Source organism: Suricata suricatta, chromosome 16 (genome assembly GCF_006229205.1).
Source record: "Suricata suricatta isolate VVHF042 chromosome 16, meerkat_22Aug2017_6uvM2_HiC, whole genome shotgun sequence".
Taxonomy (NCBI): domain Eukaryota; kingdom Metazoa; phylum Chordata; class Mammalia; order Carnivora; family Herpestidae; genus Suricata; species Suricata suricatta.
In genome coordinates, this window is record NC_043715.1 from 32,855,245 (window position 1) to 32,870,086 (window position 14,842).

The following is a 14,842-nucleotide window of genomic DNA, read 5'->3' on the forward strand; positions in this document are numbered from 1 at the left end:
GGGGGTACTGCAAAGAACCAAAGAACTGAGGGCATTTTTGTGCAGTGTTATGAAAAGGGTTATTTTATTAGCTGGTGTGAGAGTTTCTCTTAGGGAAGGAACTGCCTTTGTTTAGGAAATTATCTTGATAGACTCCTTCTGAATGTGGACTAAGACAGTGAAACAAAGGAAATTAAATGATCCTTCCAGGTAAAAAGCCAATGGGAATTGTGGGGTGAGGAAAGCAGAGGATGGCGGGAGAGGGAGAAGAAAACAAAGGAAGACGGGAAAGCTGGGCAGGCCCAGGAACAGAGTGAGGCTAGCAAAGTGTCCAGGGGCGCAAGATTTAAGGATGTGTTCAGTCTCAGGCTCCCGCAAGTGCAGAGCCAGACCAGAGAGCGAGCACCTCCTTAAATCTTGTGCCTGGGTGCCGGGCTTGGGCTAACTCTAGCTCCAGTGCTGGGGTGAGCGGAACAGCGGGAAATGTAGGGAAATACAGCCAGGGTACGTCTGCTGGTGGCTGAGGACAAAGGACTTGAAAGAACCCTTAAAGGGGTATTGTAATCAACTTCTGTTTTGTTTTCTGGAGACTTCTGCCACAAAATTCTTTTCCTTTGTCGCCCCCAGCCTTCCTTTGTCGCCCCCAGCCTTCAGTACACACAGAGTCTTCCTGTGGGAGGTCTGGCGGGAAATTAAGGACACGGGGCTGGGTCTGCTCTGGCAAGGAGACTGGAGAAGGGAACAAAACCACTGGAATGGAGATCTGCAGATGCTCAGGGGCCAGCAGGAGGCGGACTTGACCCTGGGAGTCACAGGAGACTCCGGAAAGGTGTGGGGCCTCCCATAGGGCCTGTGCCAATCTAGTTGCAAAGACGGTGCAGAGAGTTCCTAGGACACTGTTGCTCAGTTTCTCCTCATGTTAACATCTCACACAGACAGGGTGTATTTGTCAAAAGATAATTAAAAAATTAACATCGGCACATAACAGCCTCATTGGATTTCACCACGTTTTCCACTAAAGTGCTGTTCTAGGATTCAGTCCAGGATCCTGCACTGCATTTAACGCCAATCATACTGAAACCTGACAGGCAAGTGAGTGCAGTTGGGTTACGACTGCTTTGTCGTGTTCAATGAAAAGGAAAAGAAGGCGTTTTGCTGGGCATGATGGGAGCAGTTTGGGACAGGAGGCCTGGCAGCCTCTGCTCTAAAGCTTTCGCCCCCTCCTCCCATTTCTTTTACCAGAAACCTCCGTTCTGAGAAGCCAGGCAAAATCAATGCAACTGTTTTACCAGCATCGTGGTACAACCCGCCTAAGAATTTGCTACCATTTACTGAGCACCTACTATGCACCAGGCTATGTGCCTTAAATGCCTCATCTCACTAAAACCCTGCTGTGAAGCAAGTCATGTTACTGTCACATATTCTAGCTGTGAAAACTGGCCCCCACAAACAGAGTGCCTCCCCCCGGATTATACAAGTCCAAGTTCACCAAGATTGGTGGAGCCAAGGCTTGAGCCTACGCGGCCTGGGGAACTGGGTGTCTGGCATTGCGTAAGCCCACCTCTTCCTGGGTGTGAAGGACACCTGGCAGGTTTCGGGCCAGCAGAAGCGTGCCACCTTGACGTCACCACAGTACCTAAGCTAGTGAGATCATCTGGAGCTCACAAGGTTGCTGCCACCCAACTGGCTTTCGGGGCCTGGGCTACACCCCGCTGGCACCCTGAGAAGAGAAACGCCAGGTGTGGGCAGAGCCGGGACATCCAGGTCACACCCAGCTTGTGGTGTGATCCCCAGAGAGCCACGTGGGGCCCCACAACGGCCCGGGGCCGCCGGGCTGGCCGGGATGCTTCTGCGTCCACAGCAGTGTGGGCTTCCCGTCCCTCAGAGAGGCGGGCAATCATGGAGGATGATTCTGGAGCCCCTTGGTCCCATCTTATCGTGGGACGCTCCCCTTACCGGATTTCCGGGGCTTGTCCCTGGAGAAGCTGCCAGAAACCAGGCCGAGGCGTCTTCCCTTGGGGTCCACGACGTAGATCTTTTTTTGGTCCTTGTTCTTCTTGGGGCCTTGCTCAGGGATTTTCTTGGAGGAGAGCAGGAAAGAAGTTACGCCATGAGGAAAAGGCCTTGGTGGGGCCTCCTTCGCCCTCAAAATGAGTGATTTCAGGGGACTGCAGAGAGGCAGGCAAAGGGGGCAAAGGACAGACTGCTCTGGGCGCTGGCCGGTGAAGGGACTGGCGTGGGGTGTTGGCACCTACTCACCCACACGTGAGTTTGGACCCTGCTATATCAGAGCGGGGCCATGTGAGGTCACAGAAGCCACAGCCCTCAGAGTGGGGGCACTTAGGCCTGGTTGCTGTCATCTCTCAACCTCTCAGCTGGCATTCCTGAATGGCCTGGGGAGGGCAGTGAGAGGAGGAAGATGGGCTCCTAGGAATGACCTTCTATCCACAAGAGTGCCAGGGTCCATGGGGCTAGTGGGGTCCGGAGGGGTGAAGGGGGGTGATTCACTTGTGTGCTAGTGTGGGACAGGGGTGGATTTCAGAGCCTTGAATTGAAAACCAATGTAGCCAGGTACTGTGGGGGGGCGGGGCACGTACCCCCCTCAGCTGGGCAGCCTGCATTACCTTCTCAGAGAAGGGTACCTGGTGGGTCTCTTTCTCCTGTGTCTGGACGCCTTCACCTTGCTTTTCTTCCTTCCCCGTTGTTTTAGGGGGTACCGCTAACTTGGATTTCTGTTTTTGAAAAGACAGAGAGGATAGCACTGTGGTTGCCTCCACCATTGTCCTTCTGCCTCCAGACATGCCCTGGTGTCCATGTCACACTGCTCCCAGGAATGACCTTCTAAATCCCAGGTCTGGCTGCCCCCTCCGCATCTCAGAACCCATCACAAGCTTCCTATTGCGCTCTCCACAACGGCTCCTCTCTCCAGCTAGGTACGAATTCCTTCTGGCCGCCAAATGGACAGTGTAGCTGTGCCTTTCCTGCCATGGCCTCCAGCCTGAAGCCACAGGAAGGCCAGCCTGTCTTGGAGTCCAGCCAGAACACGCCCTCTGTCCCCAGATCTCCCTCCTCATCTCGTCATCGGACTTCACCTGCCTTTCTCCTCCCCCCAGAGGCTCCTCTGGGCCTCTGTGGACTTCCTGGTGCACATGCCCAGGCTCCTACCCCCCACTGGGGCGGCGAGGAGGAGGGTCTAGTGTGGAGGACCCCACAGAGGGGCATCCAAGCCAGCCTGCAGGAGGTGGGGGTGCCAGTGGCCCTCAAGGAAAGCGGAATCGGCCAGGGTTCCACCTGCGGTGTCTGCGTGCGGTTGTGGGGAACACGGTGGCCGGGGCTGGCCTCCAGGCCAGACGCCCACTGGGAATCCTGCACATCCTCCAGGGCACTGAGCAACCTCGGGCCAAGCGACTGTTCTCTCCAGCTGGGTGTCCTCATCTGAAGAGGGATGATAGTAGGGTGTACCTCCTAGGGTTATTTTGAGAACTTCACGGCTGTGTGGCTCCAGGGGAGGGGAGAGGAGCCACAGACAGCCCCGCTCCAACAGCTTTCACTGTGCCCCACCCCTACCCCAGGCTGCCTGGGACCTGCCAAGCTTCTTCCAAAATCCGGGTGCCTCTGGGAAGGATAAGGATGCTTAAGATTTCATTGTAGTTTCAATTTAAATTTGTTCCCTCCCTGAGTCCAAAATTATTTCCAGTAAAAGCCACATAAAAGGTAAAGCTGTAAAAACATTAGATTATAATCTTCATGAGAAGAGACACGTAGAATATAGAAGTGAATTCATAGAAGGGAATATAAATCTCTGTGATTGATGCTGAGTTCCAAGCGACCCAGCAGTCAAAACAGGGCAACTGGGGGGTGACAGTCCATGAATCATTAGCACTTTAATGTAAAATATGTTTCTCAGATGTGTTTTAATATGTCTGAGGGAACTGGCATTCCGGGCCTTTCTGCATATGAATGATAAGCAAGCACATAAGCTGGTGGGAACTTTATGGAAAGGCAGGGGCCACTTAAGTGGCAGAAGCAGAGAAAGTGGAGGAGGTTAGAGGGGCTTGACCTGGCAAAGCCCATGAGCTTTGAGAACTGGGTAAGTCTGGTGTGAGCCCTGTCTTGGCCCTTCAGTAACCCCGTAAGCTCAAGCAGATTGCTTGCTGCGCCTCACTCGGCTCCCTTACTACCTCACTTCTGCTGAGGGCAGGGGTGCAGCCCACCTTGGGGCCCTGCAGGCAGCAGCTGACAAGACAACTCATGCGCAATGCTAAGCACGGGTCCGCCACACAGTTAATGCTTGATAAGCTCTAGCACTGTCCTACATAATGCCATTTCTCACCACCCAGTTTTCTCTGGGGGCCAGAGAGTTCAAGATCAGGGGGTATCCTCCACAGAGGAGACCACTTTCTGAGAACATGGCTTGATTTTCCGTAAATGGTGGGCCTGGCGGGAAACTGAGGCAAAACTGGTGGCCACAGTTCCTGGAGAGAGAGGGAGGGCGGTGCTCCAGGCTGAATGGGGTCTCCCCACCCCTCCCCCAATTCCTACGTAGAAATTGACTCCCAGTGTGAGGGGGTGTTAGGAGGGGAGGCCCTTGGGGGGTGCTGGGTCATGAGGGTGGAGCCCCCACACGTGGGATTAGTGCCCCAATAAGAAAGACCTCAGAGAGCCCTCCCGTCTCTCCCTTGCTGTGAGGACACAGCACGAAGGTGGCCGTCTATGAAGCAGGAAACGCTCATCAGACACAGAATCTGCCGGCACCTTGACCTTGGACGTCTTAGCCTGTCAACTTGGGAGACATTAGTTTCTGTTGTTGATAAGCCACCAGGTCTATGGTATTCTGTCACAGCAGCCGAGGAGGACCAAGACCGGCAGATTAGAACTCGTTGGGATACTGGGTAGAAAGGAGGAGGCATGTTAGCAGGAGCCCCCGTGGGATAGTGGCAGCAGAGACGGATGCCCTTTGACCCTGAAGCCGGATGCAAGCTTCTGGGGACAGTGGGGAGGGCCCATTCTGCCACCTGGAGATCTTAGAAGCTGTTGTCCCTCAGCTCTTCTGGAACACTGACCAAGAGCCTTCACGCTCCCTTCACCCTGATTAAGCTAGAGAGGTTCCTTCCTGGCTCTGGGCCCAGGACCATCCTTCCCCTTTCCTTTAGAAAACTGGCACTTGTAAATTCTTTTCTTCCCCTTTGAGATGTACATCTTCTTCTCCCAGCCTCTGGCCAGTTTCAGAATCCAGGAATATTTTTCTCAAGGACCTGGAACCCATCCCTTTGAAATGAAACCATCTGCAAAGATAGTGCCCCCTCCTCCAGGTCTCTGCGGGAGGGTAGGGGGCCACCTCCCTGAGTGACAGTGAGCACAGGGGACCCAACCACCTGGACAACCTCCCCGCTGCCCCGAGTGCTTCTCCATTAGTCCACCCAGTGCTTAAAGTTCCACCCGCCTTTTGCTTCCTGGGACTCCAGTTCCACGTCTGTCCCCTGTTGTGATGTGTTGGGTCCTTCCCCTGGGCGAGACTTCCGCCCGTACCCACCCGGAAAACTTTCTTCCCCTGCCTGCGTTGCAGCCACTCCAGCACCCGTGTGAGGTCGGACAGCCGCCTCTCCTCCGTGGTCCTCCACGTGGACTTCCTCTCTGTGGGCACTGAGTCCTTTAGAAGCGCGGAGCTCTCTGTCATTCTGAGGTCTTGGCTGTGCCTGGGGTGGGCAGGGTGCCCCCTTGTCTCCGGTGGCTGGCCTGGAGGGCTTCGGGTGGGAAGGTGTGGCCTTTAGGATGTGAACGTAGGCCAGCAGCTGGGATACTGGCCTTCGAGGGTGGGGGTCTAGGGGTGATTGTGAAGTCACTGTCAGGCTGGCCTGTCTGCCCCCCATGGCCACTGCCTCTCTACAGGCGCTGTCCCTTATCTGGACTCTGCCACAGCCCTTCTCCTCCACTTTCGTGGAGATCTTAAACAACAGTCAGTTCACATACTTCTCTTTCTCAAAAAACTTCCATGGCTCCCTGTAGCCTATAAAGCATTCTAAACCCCCTGGTTTGGTACCCAGGCTTTCCACAACGTACTCTAATTAGAATGACAATTTTTATAGCCTCAGTTACTCTTATGTTTATTGAACAGAGAGTTATCAGATGCCTACTATGTGCCAGGCATGGTACTGGGGTTACTGTACAAATGACATAGTCAGACCTCCTAAAACATACGGGCTAGTGGGAAAGACAAAGCAGCAAATAATGGTTCTATGAGTCCATAAGGACAAATAAAAATGAGTGCTCTGAAGGAAAGAAAAGTAATTCTGTGAACTAGACAAAACAAAAGAACTAGAATTGAATGGGTGGTGGGTGGGTCACGACTCACTCAAGCGTGGAGCTAAAGGGTAAGTAGGTCTCAAAGGGGCTCTGGGCCAGGGGGATGAGCATGTACAAAGGCCCTGTGGCAGGATGGAAGCACGCAGACTTGAAGTATACCAGAAGGGCAAAGCCTAGAGTACCAGGTGGTGAGAAATGCTGGAGAGGTGGGCAAAGGCCAGAGCAGACAGGACCTTAGAAATCACAGGTTTGCTCAGACTGCAAGGAGGGGGAAAACAATGAAGCGATTCATGAAGAGGGGAAGGACTGACACACTCAAGCTTGCTTTTCTGTGTTAGTAAACTTTTATTGAAGGAAACTGTGTATAAAGAAATGTGCCAGGGGCACCTGGGTGCCTCAGTCAGTTAAGCATCTGATCCTTGAGTTCAGCTCAGGTCATGATCTCACGGTTTGTGGGTTTGAGCTCCGCGTTGGGCTCCGTGCTGACAGTGTGGAGCCTGCATGGGATTCTCTCTCTTCCTCTCTCTCTGCCCCTCCCTCATTCGCTCCCTCGTTTTCTCTCTCTCTCAAAATAAACTTAAAAAAAAACCATTTAAAAAATCTAATTAAAAAAAATAAAGAAAAAAATGTGCCAGATTCACAATGAAGACATCTGCGTAACAGTTTCTTCAGAATTCCTCCCTACGGTTCCGGCTGGTCAGGGTCTCCCTCTGAGGGTAAGTTCACATACCTCTCTTTCTCAAAAAACTTCCATGGCTCCCTGTAGCCTTTAAAAAATTCTAAATCTAACATCTAATTTCATAGGTTTGTTTTGTCTGTTAGAGTTTTATACCAATGGAATCCTACACATACAGTCTTTCGTATCTGGCTTCATTCATTTTACAAATATATTTGTAGGATTTTAGCAATGAATTCTATTTGTCTTTGTGTATGTGGAAATGTCTTTATTTTACTTTCATTTTTTGAGAAACATTTGCTGGATAACAGAATTCTTGGTTAACAGTTTTCCCCCTAGGATTTTGTAGATGCCATTTCACTGTCTTCTGCTCTCCCCTGCTTTCTATGGGAAATCAGCTGGTAATCACATATCAGTATTATTATTATTATTGCTGATTTTTTTTCTCTCTGTTTTTTTCTTTAAAAAATTTTTTAATGTTTATTTACTTTTGAAAGAGAGACAGAGTGCAAACTGGGGAGGGGCAGAGAGAGAGACAGATACAGAATCTGAAACAGGCTCCCGGCTCTGAGTTGTCAGCACAGAGCCTGACACAGGGCTCGGTGTGGGGCTCAAACTCATGAATCATGAGATCATGACCTGAGCTGAAGTCCGATGTCAACCGACTGGGCCACCCAGGAGCCCCTGTTTTTGTCTTTTAAATGCTTGCTATGATGTGTCCAGGTGTGGGTCCCTTTGTATTTATCCTCCTTGAAGCTTCTCAAAGTTTTGGGATAATGTATTTAATGTTTTTCATCAGACTCTGGAGTATCTTGGCCATTTCCCCCCATTATTTTTGTTTCTGTTCCTTTCTCTTTCTACGTCTGGGAGTCTTATCACACAACTGTTGACGTGCTTAATGTTGTACCACTGGGCTCCAAAGTTTTGTTTGGTTTTCTTCATTTTCCCCCCTGGTCCTTAGATTGGATAATTTCTATCAATCTATCTCCAAGTTCGCTAATTCTTCCTTGGCCATATATAATCTTTTGTTGAGTCTTTATAGTATAGTTTTCATTTCAATTGCACTTTCAACCCCATAATTTCCCTTTTTAAGAAATAATTTTGGGGATAAATTTCCATGGTTCATTGCTTACATACAACCCCCAGTGCTCATCCCAACAAGTGCCCTCCTCAGTGCCCATCACCCACTTTCCCTCTCCCTCCCAAACCATTGAGCACACTTTACACACTGTACGTGTATGTTAGGCAATTTGACAATAAATGATTTTTTTAATGTTGAAAAATATAAACAATAAAAAATCTAAAAATAAATTAAAAATACACTTGTATAAATTGCACAGATAAAAATTAACATTGCTACAAATTAAAGCAACTGTTAGTTACTTTGTTAGGAAAAAAATAAATAAAAAATAAAAATATACTTAGCTCTCTTCAATTGGGTCATTTAAAAATTAATTTTTGTAAGAGTTTCTTGACATACTATTTCTTTGTTACAAAATTCTTCTATTAAATTTCACTTATCTTTTAAAAAACTAATCTCTGTCTCCTTATTTAGAATTTATGTTGATTCATTGTTGTCATACTTTCATTTAAAATTTTAAGCATCATCTGTTTTATTTTATTTTATTTATTTCAAAATGTTTAAATGTTTTTTATTTATTTTTTGAGAGGGAAGAGAGAGACAGTGCCAGCAGGGGAGGGTCAGAGAGAGAGGGTGACACAGAATCCAAAACAGGCTCCAGGCTCTGAGCTGTCAGCACAGAGCCCGACACAGGGCTCAAACCCACGGACTGTGAGATCATGACCTGAGCTGAAGTCGGACACTTAACCGACTGAACCACCCAGGCACCCCAAGCATCATCTGTTTTAAATCTTTGCCGTATTTATAGTAGCTATTTGAGGTCTTTGCTAAATCCAACCTCTGGGAACACTCATGTTGTTTATTGACACTCAGTGTTTACTTACAGATGTTTTCCTAAGCATGTGTCACACTTTCCTGTTTCTTTGCGTATCTTGTAATTTTTTGTTGAAAACTGGACATTAAGAAAATTGGTAGCAACTTTGGATTCTGATTCCTGCCAGATTTATTGTTGCTATTTTTGTTTCATTTATTTATCTGTTTAATAACTTATCCAGGCTCTGTGAATCAGACAATCCCTGCCTGGGAATCCCTGTCTTCCTGATGGTGTGAAACCACTGGTTTCTGATTAATTTTTTGTATTTTTGTTTTTATATCTAAGCCGAGCTTCCTAAGCATTGTTCTGTGTCTGCATATCTGACTGAGCAGAGATTGTGCTCAAATATTTCAAGCCAGTGAGCTCTCTGTCCTCTGCTGAGGATTCTGTGTGTGGACAGGGGGCTGTGGCAGCTCTCTATTGCTGCATTATTATTTATTTTTGCACCATTTACTATTGCGGAGCTCCTGTGGGTCAGGATTCTGGGTGTACCCTGGCTGGGTCCTCTGACTCAGGCTAAAATCAGGGTGTGGGCCAGGTTGTGGCCGGTCATCTGAAGGATTGACGGCGGGGAGGCTCTATCTCCAGGTTCCTGATCTGGTTCTTGGCAGGACTGGGTTCCTTGCAGCTCATTGAACTGAGTTCTTCCTTTGCTGGCCATTGGCAGAAGGCCACCTTCAGTCTCTCCACGGGGGAGCTCACAAGATGGCAGCTGGCTTCATCAGAGCAGCAGGGTAGGAGAACCAGAGAGAGAAGGAGAGCAAGGCGGAAATGATTCTTTTATAACGTAGCCTCGGAAGTGCACCCACCACTTCTGCCGCGTTCTGTTTATTAGAAGCCGGTCACTATTGCTGGCCTCCCCCAAAAGGAGGGCTACATAGGGCACTAATCCTAGAGGCGAGGACCACCGGGAGCCGGTTTAGAAGCAGCTGATAACAGGAACACTCACGACTCAGGCTACTTTCATGTGTTTCCTATCATTTACTTTCTGCAGGACTCTTTCTCACCTACGCGCACACGCACAGCCGAGGGGTTAGCCAGGAGTGTGCACCTGGCCTGGGCCTTCTGTGGTTTGCACACTGCGTGCACTCAGCTTTAGCCAGGAGTATTTGCCCCAAGCACAACCGGAAGCCTCGGTCTTGTGAATCTGGTAGGTCTTGTGCTTTTACGCCTTGGAGATTTTCACTTAATCCTACAAGGCTGCCAAGGGTGGGTGCCGCTTACTGCCCCCAATTTAGTGATCCCCTGTTAGCCAAAGCAGAGAAACGTCTCACACGAGTGGGACCCTGTGCTTGTAGCTGGGAGGAGGGGCTGGGAGCACGTCCGGCAGGAATGCCATGGATGCTCCCTGTTCTTGCCCAGCTTTCTGGTTTTCAAGTACAAATACTGCTCCAAGTGTGGTGTGCCTTTGGTGGATGTCCAGAGTGCTACATGGTTATTTTGGTCAATTTTGTCCAGCTTTATAATTGCTTTTAGGGGAGAGGATTTGCTATCTCCCTACTTAGCAGTAGGCGGGAGTCCCCTGCCAACACACCCTTTATATAAGACATTTTGTAAGACCCTCCTTGCTGTGTTAACATAAAATTCATATATAACTTAGCCTATTTACATACACATATTTTAAAAAGTTACTATAATCCTCCACACTAATATAAGGGAGAAATTTAAAAATATATACAATCTCCCTTTGGGTCTATGTTTTTTAAAGTTTATTTACTTTTTTTTTAATTTGAGAAAGACAGTGCGAGCAGGGGAGGGTCAGAGAGAGAGGGAGATACAGAATCTGAAGCAGGCTCCAGGCTCTGAGCTGTCAGCACAGAGCCCAATGCAGGATTCGAACCCATGAACCATGAGATCATGACCTCAGCCAAAGCTGAACAATTAACCAACTGAGCCACCCAGGTGCCCCTAAAGTTTGTTTACTTAATTTGAGAGAGAGCATGGGAGCAGGAGAGGAGCCGGGGGTGGGGTGGGGGTGTGGGGGAGAGAATCCCAAGCAGGCTCTGCACTGTCATGTCAGAGCCTGAAATGGGGCTCAAACTCACAAACTGTGAGATCACGACCTGAGCTGAAACCAGGAGTCAGATGCTCAACCAACTAAGCCACCAGGTGCTCCATAGCTCAATATTTTAATGCTTGGTTGCAAGTAAACTAGAAGGCAATCCTCCAAATTTTTCAAATGCCTCTTAGGGAATGGTAAGACCCCACTAATGAAATAATGAAAAAATCGATTGTAATCAGTCAAGGGTAGTTGGGTGGAGGCCGTGTACAGTCACATAGTCTGTCCCCACTGAGCAGGGGCTGTGTGTGGCGGTGGAAGGCAATGATTAGTAGGCATCGATACAGTGAGTAAGTGAATGAGTGAGCAAGTGAACGGACAACACACGTGAGCCTCTTCACCCCAGGTTTCTCATCCCCAAATCTGCAGTAGAAATCAGTGTTCACATGTTTCCAGAAGCCCTGTTCTGGGGTGGATATTGGACTGCCAGAACTCTATGTGTGTGAACGTGAGTATTAGTGTTCTCTTTCGGCTACAGCCATCTTAACAGAGACCAGAGGTTAGGAGACCCAGGACCCAGAGGATCATCTCACAGGACAGTAGTTAATTAAAATCAAGGAGCATTGGTAGATGTGTCCCCGGGGGCACTGTGCTGGGCAGCGAGGGAGGGGGAGTAGAAATTTGGGGCACCTGGGTGAATCAGTCGGTTGAGCATCCAACTTCGGCTTAGGTTATCATCTCATAGTTTGTGAGTTTGACCTCACATCGGGCTTGCCACTGTCCGTGCAGAGCCTGCCTAAGATCCTCTGTCCCACTCTCTCTCTGCCCCTTCCCCACTTGTGCTCTTTCTCTCTCAAAAATAAACATTAAAAAAAGAAAGAAATTAAGTAGAGTCAGTTCCTGCTCTCATTGAGCTTACTGTTTCCCAGGGGAGACACCTGCAAAGCCTCGCAGCATGCTCCTGTCCCCCACTGTCCCCTCCGCGGTTCCCCTTGTAGTCTGGGTGAGCAGATAGCACTCCAATCTGAGGGATGGGATCAGGTTGGTGTAAGTCAATCAGTACCTTGGATTCCCCAGGCTAGAGTCATTTGTAAGATTTAATAGATGGAGGCAGAGATGAGAGGGAAGAAAGAGACCAGGTTATGGAGCCAAGAAAGCCTTAATTGGGATCTGAGATTTCCGGGCGAGGTCCCATGACCTCGGGAGTGGGGAGTCAGGGAAGTTGCGCCTGAGAGGCAATGGGCGGGGGGTTTTATGGGTGAGGGGGTTCTGGGTTTGATCTTGGGAGGGCAGATTATCAAATAAGGGCATTTCAGAGATGTGGCGGGATGGAATAGGTTGCCTCCTCTGTCAGGGTGATGGGAAGCTGGAGCTTCATGATTGGCTGTTTCCAAAGGGGGCAGGACATCCCAGGTCTGCAGGTGAGGGGCAGGGGTCATCTGTGCACCTGTTCTCCTCCAGCCCCCAGAGAAATGGCCGCTCAGTTGCCATCCCAAGGTGACTCTTACATCATTGATGCAAGAGAGAGAGGCCCAATTAGCATACAATTGGGGAGCTTTACTAGGAACGGGAGGAAGAAGACTCCTCTGTGAATGGTGGGGTGTATGGATGTGAAGCCTGGAGTGGCGGTGGTAATTTTGGTCTGATGAAGGCGGGAAGCTACAGTGAAGATAAACACTATTCAAAGAGTCAAGAGGCTCACTGAAAAACTGAGCCAGTGTCTGAGCTTTTCAGACTTAAAATTATTTTTTATGTGTATTTATTTTTGAGAGAGAGACAGAGTGCGAGTGGGGGAGGGGCAGAAAGAGAATCCCAAGCAGGCTCCACACTCAGTGCAGAGCCCAACTCTCATGACCTGAGTAGAGCTGAGTGTAACGCTTAACCAACTGAGACACCCAGATGCCCCTGAGCCCTTCAGACTTTTAATGAGCCCGAGTTGTGTTTTATTTTACTTGCAGTAAAAGTCTCTCATGTGATACACATAGCGAATGCAGGGGAGATGGTAACATACAATAGTGATGGAGGGCCTGGTGAAGTCTGCTGGCTGTGGGGCGAGGGGAAGGCGTCAGAGAAGACTCCACTGAGAAAGAGGTGGAGCTCCATCTTGAAGGAATCAGAGGCTTCGATAATAGGAGAATTACATTCAGGGAGGAGGAAATAATCTGTATCTAAAGAGTGGAAGCATGGGACAAGGGACAGAGAGGGACAGAGAATGGATGTTGGAATGCTTTACTGCTTTAGAAAGCCCATTCATTCATTCATTCATTCATTCAACGAGCAGCTTTTGAATGTTTCCAACCAGCCAGGTACCTCTGAGTGATGTGAGCAGAAATGGGGGCGGGTGGGGAGGAGAGTGGGCACACTGAGCCAGAGAGATGTAGGCAGCATCAAAGAGACCACTGTTGCCGACAAGCTGGGATCCCAAGTCCAGATTAGGGCCTGGGTTGAGGTGAGGGTTGCAGGAAAGAAATGAAGCATTGCGGACAGTGTTTTCCCCACCCCCACCACCAGTGGTACTCACTGAAATGAATTGCAAATTGAGGAAGCCTCAAGTGTCAAGAAAGGTGTGAACATACCTCCAACCTCTCTGGCGTAGGCTGTGGGGGGAAATATATGGGGATGAAATCAGCAGGTTTTTCCTGCACGGTTTCTGAAGCGATGGCTGCTTTTTGACTTTGCCCTCCTTTCTGGCATTTTAATACCCAGTATCATTGCAATACTCAAGGGCCATTTAATATATATATATATATATATATATATATATATATATATATGTAATCTTATTATTAAGAACTGCTTCCCTGTGGCTGGTCCGAGTTCCAGAGCACAGCGTCGGTCCCCAGTCTCGGCAGGGTATCCGAGGAGGGTGGCTCTGATTCTCAGAACACCACATCTGCCCTAGTTTTCCAGGACACTCCAAGCAAATGTCTCAATTAGATGTGCTGTGGAGTGGGCTGTGATTTACATATTCAGGCCCCCCCCCCCCCCCCCCCCCCCCCCCCCCCCCCCCCCCCCCCCCCCCCCCCCCGCCAGTCTCCTTCGTCCTGAAAATGTCCTTCCTTTTCTCAGCAGGGCCCCAAGGAGGCTGCCAGGGCTTTCCAGGGGCCAGGCCTTGGGGCTGGATGGCTCTGAGGGTGAGGTAAAACACGGAGCAGCACGGAGCTGGGGAGACTTGGCAGATCAGGGAGCCAGAGGTCCAGGTACGAGGCCCACCCAGCTCTGCTTCCTTTGGCTGCGTGACCTTGGGTTTGCTGTTTGGCCTCTTTCGTCTTTCAGTGACTAGGACTCAGTGAGGGTTGTGGAGTAGTGCAGTGATATTTGGCCTACAGATGTGTTTTTATTCAGCCTGCCTAAGTGTTTTAGAAATCAGGGCCTGTCATAAAAAATTCAGGTTTCTGATTTGTTTAATAAATGCAGGATGTGGTGTAAGGATGCAGGTCTGAAACTGACTCCATGAGACAATAGAAGGGCACCCGTTGCCCAAGGAAGGAGGGACCACCCTTGTAACGCCCCATCAGGAAAGGCCAGCTAACACCCTTTACATTTCTAAGGGCGGGCCTAAAGATGGAGGCTAAGACTAGTCACGCCCTATGTGAGGGTCCTGGGCCCACTCTGATTGGTTAATACTCTAAATGTTGTGATTGGGTCCTGCCAAAAGTAACAAATACTCTAGGCAATGTGAATGATTAAACCTGCTGTCAGTAATATTGTATAATAATGATTGGATCACTGTACCATTTCCTGTAACTCCCTCTTCCCAAAACTCATAAAAGCCCTACCCCACCATGTTCGGGGCTCTCAGCACGGATCCACCACGCCGGTAAAGTCTGTGAGCCGAGCTTAGGCGTCGGCGAGCCTAAACCCGTAATAAAGCCCTTTGCTTTTGCATGCGTGACTCGGTCTCCCTGGCGGTCTCTGGTTTTGGGGGGC

General features: G+C 49.4%; 1 protein-coding gene across 3 annotated transcripts in view; it reads right to left on the minus strand.

The window, feature by feature from the left end:
* Nucleotides 1-5,789, minus strand: part of C16H16orf78 (chromosome 16 C16orf78 homolog) — a 13,818-nt gene extending 8,029 nt beyond the window's left edge. For 2 of the 3 annotated variants that reach the window (XR_003903777.1, XM_029925331.1), the window contains exons 1-3: nucleotides 5,513-5,789; nucleotides 2,604-2,711; nucleotides 1,936-2,059 (exon numbers count right to left, since the gene is read on the minus strand). Coding sequence is in view for 2 of the 3 variants with exons in the window: in XM_029925331.1 (XP_029781191.1) it covers nucleotides 1,936-2,059; nucleotides 2,604-2,711; nucleotides 5,513-5,656 (376 nt within the window). In the remaining variant the exon portion in view is untranslated. The remainder of the gene's footprint in view (nucleotides 1-1,935; nucleotides 2,060-2,603; nucleotides 2,712-5,512) is intronic. The other variant, XM_029925332.1, reaches the window with a different exon arrangement.
* Between the last annotated feature and the right edge of the window lie 9,053 nt (nucleotides 5,790-14,842).